This window comes from Anarrhichthys ocellatus, unplaced genomic scaffold (assembly GCF_004355925.1).
Source record: "Anarrhichthys ocellatus isolate YVR2014 unplaced genomic scaffold, GSC_Weel_1.0 scaffold39, whole genome shotgun sequence".
NCBI lineage: Eukaryota > Metazoa > Chordata > Actinopteri > Perciformes > Anarhichadidae > Anarrhichthys > Anarrhichthys ocellatus.
This window is the reverse complement of record NW_022280069.1, coordinates 774,984-790,414: the sequence shown is the minus strand read 5'-3', so window position 1 is coordinate 790,414 and position 15,431 is coordinate 774,984. Positions and strand designations below refer to the sequence as shown.

At 40.9% G+C, this 15,431-nt stretch overlaps 1 protein-coding gene across 1 annotated transcript in view; it reads left to right on the top strand.

The window, feature by feature from the left end:
* Nucleotides 1-15,431, top strand: part of sv2a (synaptic vesicle glycoprotein 2A) — a 40,049-nt gene extending 24,618 nt beyond the window's left edge. The window contains exons 3-13 of the mRNA XM_031867374.1: nt 414-594; nt 2,625-2,776; nt 3,249-3,382; nt 3,567-3,656; nt 4,218-4,325; nt 5,437-5,525; nt 6,526-6,690; nt 7,152-7,285; nt 10,111-10,317; nt 10,803-10,962; nt 11,562-15,431. Coding sequence (XP_031723234.1) covers nt 414-594; nt 2,625-2,776; nt 3,249-3,382; nt 3,567-3,656; nt 4,218-4,325; nt 5,437-5,525; nt 6,526-6,690; nt 7,152-7,285; nt 10,111-10,317; nt 10,803-10,962; nt 11,562-11,745 — 1,604 coding nt within the window. The 3' untranslated portion in view covers nt 11,746-15,431. The remainder of the gene's footprint in view (nt 1-413; nt 595-2,624; nt 2,777-3,248; nt 3,383-3,566; nt 3,657-4,217; nt 4,326-5,436; nt 5,526-6,525; nt 6,691-7,151; nt 7,286-10,110; nt 10,318-10,802; nt 10,963-11,561) is intronic.

The following is a 15,431-nucleotide window of genomic DNA, read 5'->3' as shown; positions in this document are numbered from 1 at the left end:
ACAGCCTCTGGACTCTCGCTCCATACTTAACTGACAATTATTTTTAGTTTTGAAAAGTGCTATACAAAAAGTGTCATTATTATGATTATTATGATCTTGACTCCCACCACCTATGCTGTGTTAGTATATAGTTGAGATGATTATGGTGTACTTCTCTCTGATTTGTGCTTAATGAAAAATACTTCAGCAGTCCAATGGAGCCAAATGAGCTAATTTACTCGACATTGGAAATCTAATGAGAGTGGAAGTGAGGACTGGAAATAATATCAATGAGTTTATTGATGAATAATAACTCATTATCATGTCCTTTGTCTCTTCCCATCATGCTGCCCTGCCATTACTCTCTCCTCTTTCTTATCCACCAACTCTTCCCTCTCTCTTCCGCTGCTTTGTTTCCCTCCTCCTCCCTCCAGGTCTGATCGTGTACCTGGGGATGATGGTCGGGGCCTTCGTGTGGGGCGGCCTGGCCGATCGGATTGGCCGACGGCAGACCCTCCTCATCTCCCTCTCCATCAACAGCGTGTTTGCCTTCTTCTCGTCCTTCGTCCAGGGCTACGTCTCCTTCCTCTTCTGCCGCCTGGCCTCTGGTGTGGGGTAAGAAGGCCGATGAGTCACACAGTCACAGCAGCCAGAGCTGGGAGTGAGACGGTCACGACCGCTGTGGTACATCAGTCGACTTGACGGGCAGAGCAGGGCCACATTTCAAGGAACAGATACAAACACTGAGCTCATATTGCTGTTGAAGGAAAACCTCCCTCAGCTACTTGGAGGTCTGTGAGGTTTTTCTGCATTTTAGGAGCTATTTTAGCAATTAAGTGTTGGAATGTGCTTTTCGTTGTTCCCATTTCCTTTAAACTGTTTTACTTGAGGAAGTAGTTTTCTTCACTGAAGTCAACAGCCTCCACACAATGAGCCGGATAGAAGTTGGCTGTAAAGGCATATAAACGAAGCTACTGGAACACTCCTTATCTGAAATTAATCATTTGTGGCTTCCTTGCATCGGGTCTCTTCGGGCTATTAGCATATTTTTTAGTTTTAGCTACCTAATAAATATTTATTTACGATATCATGTTGTTTAGGTTTTGTCTGTTATTTATAGAAGAACTGAAAACACATCACCAAAAAAAGGGAACCTAGAATACACTGCACTTTTCACATGTACTATTTAGGTTACTGTGTGTGGTGTTGATTTAGGGATGGCAATATCAGCTGGTCCACCAATTTGGATCAGACTGAAATGTCTAAACTAATATTGGATGTATTTCCATGACATTTTGTACAGACATTTTTCCCCCTAAGAGAATGAATCTTAGCGCCTTTGTTGATCCTCTTGACTTCTGCTCCTCTCCGGCACCATGAAGTTTATAGTTTTGTATATTTTGAATAATATGGAATTTCTTTATGTCTACCACAAACTTTGCGCTAAATTGACCTGTCAATTGTAGTTTGCTGTAGTTTGTGTTGATGTATGTAACCATACTAATGCACTAAATTTGCCTGTATGGTACACATGGCAAACATCGTCTGTCTAGTATCAGCTTGTTAGCAATGTCAGTGTGAACTACACACTGGGACTACAGATGAAAAATAGCCTTTTGGCTAACTCTGGCGCATTTGCAGAAATGGTTTTATTAATGTGCACTGTCCCGTTCAAATAAACCAATAAAATAAATGAACATGTTAGCTTGCTGACATTAGCTTTGAGCTTAAAGCACTGCTGTGTGCCAGCTAGCTGAAGACTCTTGTTGATATGACCACTAGGAGGCATCGAAGTCAGACATTCAAATTCATCAGACAATGGCTTTAAGTACAACAACAGTGAAATCAGACGATTAAAAACCAAGTTTTTCTTTTTTAGATTTTCCAACTGCGTGCAATTGGGCTTCTTCTTTTAATAATATTTGATTGAAATAGTGTAGCTGAAGAAAAAAAAAAAGCTATGACTTCTCTTCCCACCCTGCCTTCCAGCTAAAAAGAATCTGCAGACCGTGAAACTGTAAGTGTCTGTCATTCTGGTGAAATGTGCATAGTGACCTATTCATTATGGATATTCCTGCCATTTGCAGTGTGGTGAACTTTGGACTTTTTCCAAATCGAGTCATTGTACGAACAATCTCTGCCCCTGTTTGACTGCAGAGCTCTGAGTCTGGCATCTGTTCCCATCGGATTGTATAATGTTGTGATGGAACATGTACAGAGGCCATACATATGGTGCTATTGATTGCAGTCAGCTAGGCCATCATCAGTGTTTGTGTTTTTTTTAATACTTTTAATCTTCATCCTCAAAGCTGCTCTATTGTCTCTCACATCTCCTGCTGTTTTTTCATAGAACCCTCTCTTTCAATTCATTGTGTTTTTCTCTCCACCATCCGCGCCTCCCTCCCTTTGTTGTATTGTTTTTCTTTCAACTCTTTTCTTTCCTCACATTACCTCATTTATTTTATTTTCCTATTTGCCACCTTTTTAAATGACCATTGTCCTCTTGCTTTTGTCCTCCCTCTGTTGTTGCTTCTCTCTCTTATCTCTCCCACCATTTTGCTTCTCCTCCATGTGGATCCCTTCTCATGCTCTTCCTTTAATTGTCTTTCCCTTTTTTAATTCCCGCCTCCCTCTTTACTCCACAGCATCGGCGGCTCCATCCCCATTGTGTTTTCCTATTACTCTGAGTTCCTGGCCCAGGAGAAGCGAGGAGAACATCTGAGCTGGCTCTGCATGTTCTGGATGATCGGTGGTATCTACGCCTCCGCCATGGCCTGGGCCATCATCCCACACTACGGTATGAAAAACAAACGGATCACTCGGTCAGGAAATCATTTTCCAAGGCAATATGTGCGCTGAACGCCTGTTAGTTAATGTGTCACTTAGCTAAACAGTCATTTTAACTCTTTTCTGCAGAGATGAGATGCCATGTTTGTTTCCATTTGACAGTGGTGGAAAGTAAATACAGGAAATGGAAAATGAAAATGAATAACTTTATTTTTGTGTCAAGCCCAGAATTTTGACATTCCTCAATCTTTTTCAACCATACTGATATTTCTCTAGCAGTAAAATAGTGTTTGAAAGAAGAGCAACGTAACCAACCAAATGGAGCACTTATGGCAAATCACTGCAATGCTACAGCCAGAGCAGTACAGTATCAATGGAGGAAGCTTCTCGTGCACACAATTCAAGTCTTGCAGCTGCTTGTAGACCTCCCCTCCCCCGCTCACTATCTCTTTCTGTCTCTCTCTCTCTCTCTCGCCATTCAGGCTGGAGTTTCCAGATGGGCTCGGCCTACCAATTCCACAGCTGGCGCGTCTTTGTGATGGTGTGTGCCTTACCCTCTGTGGCGGCCATCTCTGCCCTCACCACCATGCCCGAGAGCCCTCGCTTCTACCTGGAGGTCAGCCCGTCAGTGCTCCCCACGTTCAGTGGAAAAAAAAAAAAAAATTATATATATATATATATACTGTAAAAAGATATTCAAATATTGAGTGTGACTTAAGGTTTGGGAGCTTTCACCCTCCCTGTGGTTTCAGTACAACATGAGCACTGAATGTAAATTTGCTTTTGTTTCTCTCCTCCAGAATGGGAAACATGACGAGGCGTGGATGATTCTGAAGCAGGTCCACGACACCAACATGAGGGCCAAGGGTTACCCAGAGAGGGTCTTCTCTGTAAGTCACACTCAATAATTATATGCTTTCCACTTTTGTCTGTATGCAGGAGAAAATGTCTTCACACAGTGTGTGTGTGTGTCTGTCTGTCTGCAGGCTAATGCAGGTGCAGCAGGTTTTAAGCTCTGTGCTGCATAAATTTGCATATTAATTACGTTAAAACAGATTTTCTTTAAACTACTGTAATCTCTTAAGGCTTCAAGCCACACAGTACATATTAATACATAATGGAATATGGTGACAAAAATACTTTATAACCTCTTCCTACTCCATTATTATTACCATAACCAGTCATGTTTGATATATATCAGTGTTGATGGTGAGGCAGGCAGATCAGGTGCCTCTTATATTACGTGGAGCCTTTTCATTGTCTCAAAGGTTGTGTAATGGTACGGAAAGAACATTAATTCTACGGAGCATGAAATAGTGTTGTGTGTCTGTCGCATGCAGGGTATAAAGAAAAGCATGTGTTGAGTTTGTGCCATCTAGAAGAACACATTTAACAATCGCTAAACGCATTAATGAAATCCAAATATTGAATGATTGTGCTGTTGCTTCCAGGTGACCACCATCAAAACAGTGAAGCCGATGGATGACCTGGTGAACTTGGGAGACGGTGCCGCCTGGCATCAGAAATGGAGGATCAAGCTCACTACACTTTTCCATCAGGTGACAGTTTATTTTTTATGTTTTATTTTACTGCTTTTTATTTAGGAATATTTGGTAATCTTCTAAGACATTTTTATGCCTCCGTGCCCGCAGCAGCCGTGGCCATAGCCTTCCACAAAGCTTGAATGCTTTCATTGGAAAGAATTCAGCAGCTTATTTCTTCTTTCTGATGTAAAAATAACCAGGAATCCAGAATATGTCCCATCTTAAAGGAAAAAATACTTCTGATGAATTAGATGAGAAGATCGATACCATTATTGTATCTTAAATAAATATTAATATGGTAACTAAGCCAGGAAGCAATAAGCCTGTCTTAGCCTAAAATCTAGAATCATTGGGGACACAGCTAGTCTGGCTGTATCAAAAAATACCTCGAACCGTAAAGCTCCCCTATGAACAGCTATCCTGATTGTTTTATCTGTAAACAAGCAGGATGGTACAAATGAAAAGTTGTGGTTTTACGGGGAGTATTTCTTGGTGACCAGCGGCCCGTTGAAGTGACTTCCTGCAGTCTTGATATCACCATGAGACCAAGACAAGAGTGGAGACCAAAAACAATGCCTTTTTATTTTTATGTTTCTGTACATATTAAAAAATATGATACAACATTGTTTCGCGTTAGTGTGCTTTGGAGAGAGCCGGGCTGTTTCCCCCTGCTTTCAATGTTTATGCCAAACTAGGCTAACTGTCTCCTGGCTCTAGCTTTAGGACAGTGGTGTCAATCTTCTCATCTAAGTCTTTGCAAGAGAGTGAATGAGCATATTCCCCAAAATGTTGAACTATTCCTTTAAAATGGGGTGTGTCATCACGGTGCACCATCAAGAACAGGTATTATGATGAAGGGAATCAGCGTTATTATTTTAACCAGTGTTAAATAAAATGTAATTTATAAGCGCATTCAAAAAAAAAAACTAAAATATATATCAGTCAGAATTTGTTTACTCGAAGCGTGGAAAGGGATTCTGGGACATGGTGTTTATTTCCTGCAGCCGATGGAAAGAAACTAGTTTTCAGAGACGTCCCGTGTATATGTATTTTTTATCTGATTGTACAATATGTTTATTATCTGTCTTTCCCCCTTGTCCATGTGTGTGTGTCTGTGTTCCTTCAGGTGTGGCATAATTTCCAGGCTGTTTTCTCCCCCGAGTACCGCCGCACCACCTACATGATGATGGCCGTGTGGTTCTCTATGTCCTTCAGGTAAGATGAGGTTGAAGAACGTTGCTCTTCTGCAGGTATTTCTGGGACTTATTGAGACATTTACCAGCTAGTGGCTAGAGTCGTACTCGGCAGTATTGTGTTGTTGTCTGTTGGCCAAACAGCTTGCTGTCATACAGCTATGGGCGATCTGAATGCAGAGGAAGCGCGCATTTGTTCAACATTATCTCAAGCCTAAATGACATGACCAGGCTGTGTCAATACAGCTGATACACAAGAGTGTCTGTCTTGGTAGGTCAGAATAACATAAGTAAACAGAAGAGAAGCAAAAGTACAAAAGATTCAAATGGAAGCTTTTGAAACTTGCAGTGGGGGAAGAAGTTTTTAGATCCTGTACTTGAGTAAAAGTAGGAATCTCACAATGTAAAAATACTCCATTATATTTAAAATTTAACATATGTAAAAGTATAGAAGTATTATCGTCAAAATATATTAAAGGAATAAATTATTGTCATACAGAAAAATGCTCCCCGTGAGTGATATTTTATACCCCCTGTTTGCAGTCTGTGTGCTAAGCTAAGCTAACCGGCTGCTGTCTGTAGCTTCATATTTAATGGACTTGTATGGGAGCGGTGTTGATCTGCTCATCTAACTCTGCCAGGGAGCAAATAAGTATATATCCGAAATTGTTGACCTATTCCTTTAAATACAGTACATGAGTAAATGTACTTAGTTCAGTACCCTAGAAAAGAATTTCAGTTTTCTGAAGGGAAAACACAACATTATTGGATTTCCCTGACTTTTTTATATTTACAATCATCTTGGAAATCCCAGGATGTCAACATATATAAGACTAGTAGTACGCCATAGTGCACAGGCACAGTGTCACACATACAGTATATCTATGTCCCTGCAATATTCATGAACACAGCAACACTGCTCATGTGCCTCTTCGATCTTTTCTCAGCAGGCGTGTTAACAGTAGGTTTGTCTCCTTTGTGACAGCAGCACTCTCACTTTCTCCGTCTCTCTCCTCGTCCAGCTACTACGGTCTGACGGTGTGGTTCCCCGACATGATCAAGTACCTGCAGAAGCAGGAGTACGCCTCGCGCACCAGGTTTTTTGCCAAGGAGAAAGTCGAACACGTCACCTTTAACTTCACCCTGGAAAACCAGGTCCACCGGCAGGGAGAGTACTTCAACGACAAGTGAGTCAGCCGCATCCTCTCGTGAGCGTTGGCCTGTCGAATGAGGGCAGACTCTGTTTGAATTACATGATGGTCAGTTGCCTTTTATTCCAAGGTTGATTTTTATATTTGATAAATCCAATACCTGGTGGATGAATTTATTCACAAAGTGTAAATACTTTGTGGTGGATAAAAACCAATATGAATGCGGCTTCAGCAAAATGTTTTGTTCCAAGTATTGCTTTGATTGGATGAAGGTTCTGCGGACTTGTTCATGTTTAACAAGCCGGACTATGATGTTTCCTCAGACCTTGTCTTTTCGACCTGAACTCTGCATTAGATTTCAGTTGTTCAAATTCAAACGGAACCCCTCAATCTCTTTGCATCTTCCTTTCGTCTCCCTCAACTCCCCGCTCCCACGCTCCAGCTATTCATTGTCTCTATTTCTTGATCCCACAATCCCTGCGTGTGTTCGCTCGCAGGTTTATGAACCTGAAACTGAGATCCATGGTGTTTGAGGACTCGCTGTTTGAGGAGTGTTACTTTGAAGACATCACCTCCAGCAACACCTTCTTCAAGAACTGCACCTTCATCGCCACCCTCTTCTACAACACAGGTAGGATACTCACGCACGCGCACACACACACACACTAATATGGCGTAACTATTGCCATACATCAGTGAACACCAACAAAGAAATTATAATCAGCATTGACTATGTTTAGATGTACAAAATATTCTGCCCTTATTCCAAAAAAGACAATATTCCCACAAAGCTGGCTAATTAAAATCAATATTCTACTAATATTCCAGTTGAAAAGCAGCTGTTCATTCTCCGATTAATGTAACCAGTGGCAGACTTCCTCCACAGCATCCCTCTCTCAGTCCTTCAACCAACTTCTCGAAAAGGTTGGCGTTGCGATACTTGTGCATATCCAAAAACCTGTTGATGTCCAAGTCTTTCATAAGGTTTTAAAAAGTTGTTGGCTTTTCTTTTGGGCATGCATCGCTGCAAACTGATAGCTAGTTGGTTTGTGTAGAACAAGCACAGTTGACCGTAAGCAGGCAACAGGTTGTGTGTCGCAAAAGTCACATAAAACCCATTGAGACGTATATTGAAAATGCGCTGTATACATGTCCAAAGAATGCTCCTGAAACCCGGATACTATCGGCATATCCCACATGTCTTAATTGGAAAATGCTCCATTCGCAATAAGGCCTCATTCGGAATATCCAAACAGAAAATGCTGTTTACATGACCCATATCAAATTCAGAATATTGTCATATTCGGAATAATAGTGGAAATAAGTGTGCATGTAAACATAGTCATTGTTACAACACAGCCCGTAGGGCAGGTTGCAACCAAAATTTAAATTTTTATTGCAAAAATTTGACGCGAATTTCTGAATGAATGCATGACATCAACTTTCTATTTTAACTTAATTGTCGTCAAGGGAAATCTTGTCTTGCCGCCAGGTAAAACACACACAGATTTGAACACAAAACATAATGTAATACATAAAAAAGCAAAACATCAGGGTTGTCTTCAATCCACAAGATGTGCTGTGTGGATGTGGTGCTGTGCAGAGAAAGAAACCAAGTGTAAGCAAGCAAGCAGAGGAAGACAGAAGACTGGCCCTCCTGTCTCGGCCCCTCAGGCTCCTGCAGGGAGAGCTCATGTATTTGGGAATCCTGTCATCACAGTTTTTTCAGGAAAAGATTTTACCTTTTTTTTCCCACAACTTGCATCAGTTTGATACAAAATTAGTGAATAAATTCCATTTTGAAAATCTAAATGTGGTGTGAGCTGTGCATTGAACGTCCATTAGACCGCTGCTAATAAACTATCATACACCGTGAGTGTGATTTTGTCTTTCTCTTCTCTCTGTGTCCTTATCCTCTCTGTGCTATTTATAGTATTTTGAAAGATGTCCTTATAAGCAGAGCTATTGGCACAGTTTCACTCTTTGGTGTTAGCTGTCTACAAATGCAATCTTATCAAGTGTCGTCTAGTATCATGATTCTATTAAAACCTGTCAAATCTATTAGCAATAGAATAGCTCTGGACGTATTTTTGTATCTTTATAATATTCTGTTTTAGTAGACGCAGTATTTTCCTACTTTCCTTCTCCTGATGTGTAAAAGAAAAGCAAAATTAGCTCCAAGTGTTTGTCAAAATGGCTCAACTACTCTCCTCTTTCTCTCTCTGCGCTGGTTGACTGGCACTACACCAAATGCAGCATCGCAGGGCCGCAAAACGTCTCCTAGCAACCCAGGCTCAAGCCTCCATTATTTCAGCTTTAAAATTGAGCAGCCTGTCTCTCTTCTCAATGGTGTAGTCCACCATTGATTTTTCTCCACCGAAATGTCAACACAAGGTGTCAGATGTAGAAAGTGGATGAGAGTTGTGCCTTTTGTACATTTTAGAAAATGGGCCACTGTACCCTGTAGATTTAGCAGCTGAATCCACACACACGCAGACGCTGGCATACAATCGCTATTTCAGCCAGACCTTCCGCTGGGCTTTGTTAGGTGTTTACGGTCTTAACACGCGTCTAGCAATCACTCACTGCTGCTATCAGTGCCGGCCAGGAGTTGCTCATTAGAATGGGAATTAGAAACGTGTTTGCTTATTAATGCTTAATCTGTTCTTTGGGGCTCGGTGTTCAGAACTTAAGGCTGTTTGATAGTTGCCATAGTGCACCTTTATTGTCACAGTGCTACATGATGGGAACAAAATGCAAAATGCAGTTGGACTGTACAGGTGACATAATGTCTATATGCAATTAGCTGCAGGCTTAAAGGGCTGTTCTTCACAATGTATTAACTTATAGTGTTACTTCTGCCAGATGTCAGTAACTGGGAAGATGGCATTCACATTCATCTCGACTGCAATATTTGTAGATGCGTCCTATTAGTCCAAATAATTACTTATCTGCCAACTGAAAGATACAATTTTATTTACTATAGACCTTTTCAAACTTGATGACATAAAACAAATTTCTGATTTTGAGTTATTGAGTTGAAGAAAATGTTGCAGAGGCAGTTTAAAACAGCAGCGCGGCTTCTTGGCTTATCAGGCATGCAATAAAAATAATAAAGTAAAACAATAAAATCAATAAAAAAACAATGTTTGCGGGTTTTTTTCTTCAAATTGTTCAAAAATCCTGACTTTGACTATTGATAAAAGTGATAGTTCATATGATCGCAATCGGAGCAAATGCCGGGGCATTTTTCCATATCGTGGGGCTCATTAAATAATCTAACTTTACTTCCTGCAGATGTTGGGATGGATTAAAGCTACAAATGTTATAATGGGCATCCTTTTCCCCATCCTGTCAACAAGTTCACTAATCAACCCCTTCATTTCTGCTCGCTTTCTGTCTCCCGTCTCGCCGTCCTCTACACACCCCCACCCCTCCCCCCCATGTTCTCCCCAGATCTCTTCAAGTACAGGTTGGTCAACTGCAAGCTCATCAACAGCACCTTCCTGCACAACAAAGAAGGCTGCCTGCTCAGTGACGTCAGTGACGAGAACAACGCCTACATGGTCTACTTCGTCAGTTTCCTGGGCACCTTGGCCGTGTTGCCCGGCAACATTGTCTCCGCGTTGCTCATGGACAAGATTGGACGGCTGAGGATGCTAGGTAATGTGAGCGCAGGGCCACACTACCAGACACCATGTGTATTGAAAGAAAAGTAGAACGAGAGTTGAAGGAATACTTCACCCACTAAATGACCATATGTGTATCAATTACCCACCCTGTGTTACCTTGAATTTTTTAAGAAAACCTTTTCTCGCAACCTTTGTTGTTAAATGTGGTTAAATTAGCTTAAATTCATCAGGACGTTTCTCCGATTTTTGATTCTTGATTAACCGTGGAGGCATGTGAGAAAATCAAAAGTTTTCTTCAACAATTCGTGGTAACATGGGGTGAGTTCTTGATATACAAATGGTCGTTTTGTATTCCTTTTAAGTTTATGCATCAGTGGAAAATTGATGAAGGGACTTTTCTCATTTATTGCAATAGGCTAATGCTCATTTTCAGTTGCTATATGCAGGATTTCCTTCCTTTCTTCATACGTCACTCTTTCCCTCCACATTCCTCTTTCTCCCTTTGTCCACCTCCAGCGGGCTCCAGTGTGATCTCTTGCATCAGCTGTTTCTTCCTCTCCTTTGGCAACAGCGAGTCAGCCATGATTGCTCTGCTCTGCCTGTTCGGGGGAATCAGCATCGCTTCCTGGAACGCCCTGGATGTGCTTACCGTCGAGCTCTACCCCTCTGACAAGAGGTAAGCATGTTAGGCATGCCCTGAAACCGCCTTGACACCGTGAAGACATAGTCAGTGGTTCTGAATGACGTGTCAGATGATGTCATAGGAGTTGCCCGACAGTGACTGGTTGGCTTACAGGGATGGATGACATTGTGGGGTGAAATCATTGGTGGTGCATTTGATCTAAAGCACCCAGTTATCTTGTTGCCACCTAATGGCTTAAATAGGATGCGCCCCTAATGCGGTGCAACCTCTATGCAACCTCATATAAGATATGAGTATTTGTGGAACATAATTCAAGCATTTTAGCAAACCAAGAACATGATTCCTTTGTGTTGCCCCTCTTGAACTTTTCAGTTCTCATTTTAGAAGATGTAGCTCCATCTTCTGGATATATAGAGTGCTTGCAGCCGTTACTATGAATTAGCCGTAAACGCAGACTCACCTTAACTGTTAATATCAGAAAGAAAATGTCTGTATTTGGGATACAAAGTGAAAGATGAATTTTCTATTGCTCTATAAGTCCACTTTGGTTGTTTTTTATTCCTTCTTGATACATTATCAAACAGACAATAACCTGACTCTTTACTCTTCATCTGCCCCCTCTCTTTTCTCAGAACCACGGCGTTTGGCTTCCTCAACGCCCTCTGTAAATTAGCGGCTGTTTTAGGCATAAGCATCTTTACCTCCTTCGTTGGTATCACCAAGGCTGTGCCCATCATGTTTGCCTCGGGGGCGCTGGCGGCGGGCAGCTTTCTTGCCCTCAAATTACCAGAGACGCGGGGTCAGGTGCTGAAATAGTGTGACGTCAACAACTTTCCGGAGGGAGGGGGCCAGAGGAGTTTTCACCACACTGTGAACGAACAGCTAAAGAGCCCTCCAAATCCTTCCCTCTAACCCCTCTCTCATAACGATAGAGAAAACGCAGAAGAGCGACGCAGATCTGCCGTAAATATTTGGAATTGGTGATTATTAGATAGGCCTGATTTAAAGGTTGAGCTGAGACAAAAGTAAAAGAGTAACAAAAGTGATATTAACCTGTTCAGTGAGAGCATGACATTTCAGCCCCCTGGAATATAATAGTAAATTTAGATGCGGTCCCCTAATATAAGTACATAAACCTGGGGTTCGAGGTCAGGGGATGGGGGTTCTTGATAATGAGCCATGCAAATAGACTAATAGAAATGACCACTAGCCATTGTTGCAGAGTTCCCTGTAGTCACCTCTATTCTTCTGAGCAAATTCAACTCACCATCAAGTCTTGAGTACTTCGCCATTGTTGGACATAGAATCAAAAATCAAAAATGCGACATTTTATACCTTGATTTTGCAGGGTAAAACCAAGAGACAACTCTCTTGGCAAAGACCTGTCCTCATTCTTTATCTCCTGAGGTCTTGTGTTGGTGATCAGACTAACTGCCATTTTATAGATTATAGAACATTCCAGGTTTGCTTTTGCTATTGTTAAGAGTGCGACGAGGAGATCAATCGAGCCCCATCTCCCTTTAAAGCGTTGTTTCCGATCACCTCCAAACAGCAGTGCGATCATTCAAACCAGTTAATGGAGACGTTCCCCATGCCAAGTGGAAATTGTGTGCTGTCATGATCACCATTTCCTCGCAAAGATTAAGCAGTTTGTTACATTTAAAGCACAACCATTTGCCGGTGTGAATGCCCCTAACATTTTCTTGACCTGATGAAAATGTTAAGATTCTCATACTCAGTCACCATTTTTCAATCATACTGTATATCCCTTTGTAAGAAATGCCTTTTTAGTACCTCTCCTCCCAGGCTTACAGTATGTTTGTCTCTAATGATATATGTTTTGGAGGGTGTTATGCATGTTACAAAGTATGTATGTATGTAAATTTGTGAAAACTGAGTACAACATGGAAACAGCGTAAGGGACAAGTTCGTTCATCCATTAGTCTGGCTCAAGTCCCCATAATATCTTTGACTTTTCCTGCACACAAAAGACAACACAGTGCTTTTATTCTGCTGTTGGCATAGCAGGGACACCATGAAAGTTGATGAACCCAAACTGTCCCTTAGAGCACATACTACAGGATGATCTCAAGATGAAAGTGTCCCTTTATTACCTTAAATCATACACACACGTGGAGGAAAAACAGGTAACCACAAGAGACAAAAAGGCTACTCTTTTAGTTTTAAAGGCTTCAGTGCAGGTGTGCGAGAGATGACGGATAAACTATAACCTAATCGTTTGTGTGAACTGAATGTTTCTATTAATGTGAGCGTGCTTCTTAGTGCAATATTGAACCTCCGTGCAATATTGGGATTTTAACTTATTTTTTAATGTCTTTTACCATTTCATATTTGGCAAGCAACTTTCTGATTTGTGAACGTTTGTGGGGTAGATGTATTTTATTGATAACTGAACATGGCAGGAAAACATACAGGACTTAAACTGTTTGTTTTTTTTTTGCTCTTGGATGAAGACAGGCTGATAAGTTATATTTTAGCATCAGTAGAGTCAACACAAAAATTGTTGGAAAATACTGCACCCAAAGTGGAGTTGTTTTATTTTAAATTCTCCTAATTTGGGATGTCCTTGGGGCACATACCATGTTGAACAGTGAGGATTAATTGGCAGTGGGAATTATTCTGCTAATGAGGGTCTGGATTTTGAGTGCATTTGAGACTTGTGTTTACTTGTGCTTTATTATACACATTTAGCTAGATATAAGACGAGAACCACCGTAGGGCTGATTTGTCATGTATCCCACACTGGTAACAGCACAGAGTGTTGGTGAATATTATCGCCACATTCCCCCCTGATCTAGAAAAGCAAGGGTGATGTGTTCACAATTGCTTGCTGAAAGAAAGAAGAAAAAAAATCATGAACATGTCAGATTAACAAAAACGTTTTTGCCCAAACTGCCATTTTGTAGGATAGCAGCCATACGTAGACTCAAGACAGTTGAATAAATAGACAACCCATTGCACTAAATGTACACCGTCGTACATGCACAATTGTGAAGGCCTTGAGTTCTTCAAGACGCAATCGGATGCCGCCTTGCTACTGATTTCATGGAGAACAAGGTGGGCGTTTAGCAAGAGCACAAAGACCAAAACCTACCAAGTGACAAGATCATGAACACGAGTGCAGTTGTGAACATAATATAGGCGCTTCGAGCTTTGAAGACACGCCCCTTTGAATATCGCTCCCTCCGCCTCACACTGATCCAACTCCAAATTCTACATCTGACCCATTATCTTTGTGTGTGCCATGAGTACCACCTCTCATTAATTATTGCCAAATATTTTGTATGGCCTGAGTTTATACATTACACCATCAATTGTCTGTAATATATATGAATATATGTAAATAGAAGTACTTATAATGTAACTAATACGATCTTCAAACCTTTTTACCCCCCCTGGAAATAGATTGCAGTCAGTGTTTGTAGGTCTTCAGCCAACTACTGGACTTATTATGGTGATGCAGACTTCTCACAAGAGTCCAGGTGTTTTCTCCTGTTTTGAAGCTGCAATAAATGATGGCTTCAGAAGCCAAAATGACCAACAAGTCAGGAAACAAAATTTGCCCAGATTCCCTCTCAAGAGCACAATAGTAGTATATAAATGGACATTAACTGTACTAAAAGCTGCGCGTCAGCGGTCCTATTCTCTGTATGTCGTCCTGTATCACCCATGAAATTTAAGAACAACGATGTCAAGATAACTGTTGTACTTGTTCAACATGGAATGCTGTTAAAGCACTAACCTGTCTCAGTGACTCGGTTCAGGCTCCGTCCAAGTTCAAATCGTCTCTCGTAGATACATATCTTAGCTTATGTTACAGGGTTTTTTTGTATAATTAACTTGTTGCCTGAGCAACGGTCAATCGTGAGTGCAAAAAGTTTAACAAAGCAATAAGTGTTTGGGTATTTGTCTTTTATTCTCTTCTTTGAAGCTATTGGGAATTGGAGGACATTACTATAAGCTGGCCTTGTCAACTAAAATGCTGTGTGTTGGCTTAATAATGACACAGGACTCTTAACAGCGAACATCCGTGTGTACTCTCTAAAACAGCCCGGAGTCTTGAGGCTTTTGTCAATAAGATTGCATTGCCATTAATTAAATGTAACAAGGAATTTATCACCTTTGTCATTGTACTGTGCTGTAGAAACTGTAGTTGATTGTTTGTGAGTATAGAAAATGTTTAAGGAACCATGAATATAACAAAAAGGTATAAAAAGAAGTGTAAATGAACAATGCTGTATGTTGTCTTTGATTTTGTGTATTTTGTAAATGAGAATGAAATATAAGTAAATACATCAATGTTAAATACCGGTTATGAATCATAGTTAGCCTAAATGTGACAACATCAGTTCTGTTAAAAGGTGTGAGATTTTTTCTTATATTTTCTCATTGTTGATTTTTGATTGGGTTTGCACTACGCTGTGCAACTGACCCCTTTGGAATCACAATGGATAACAAAGAACCATGAAATAAACAAAAAA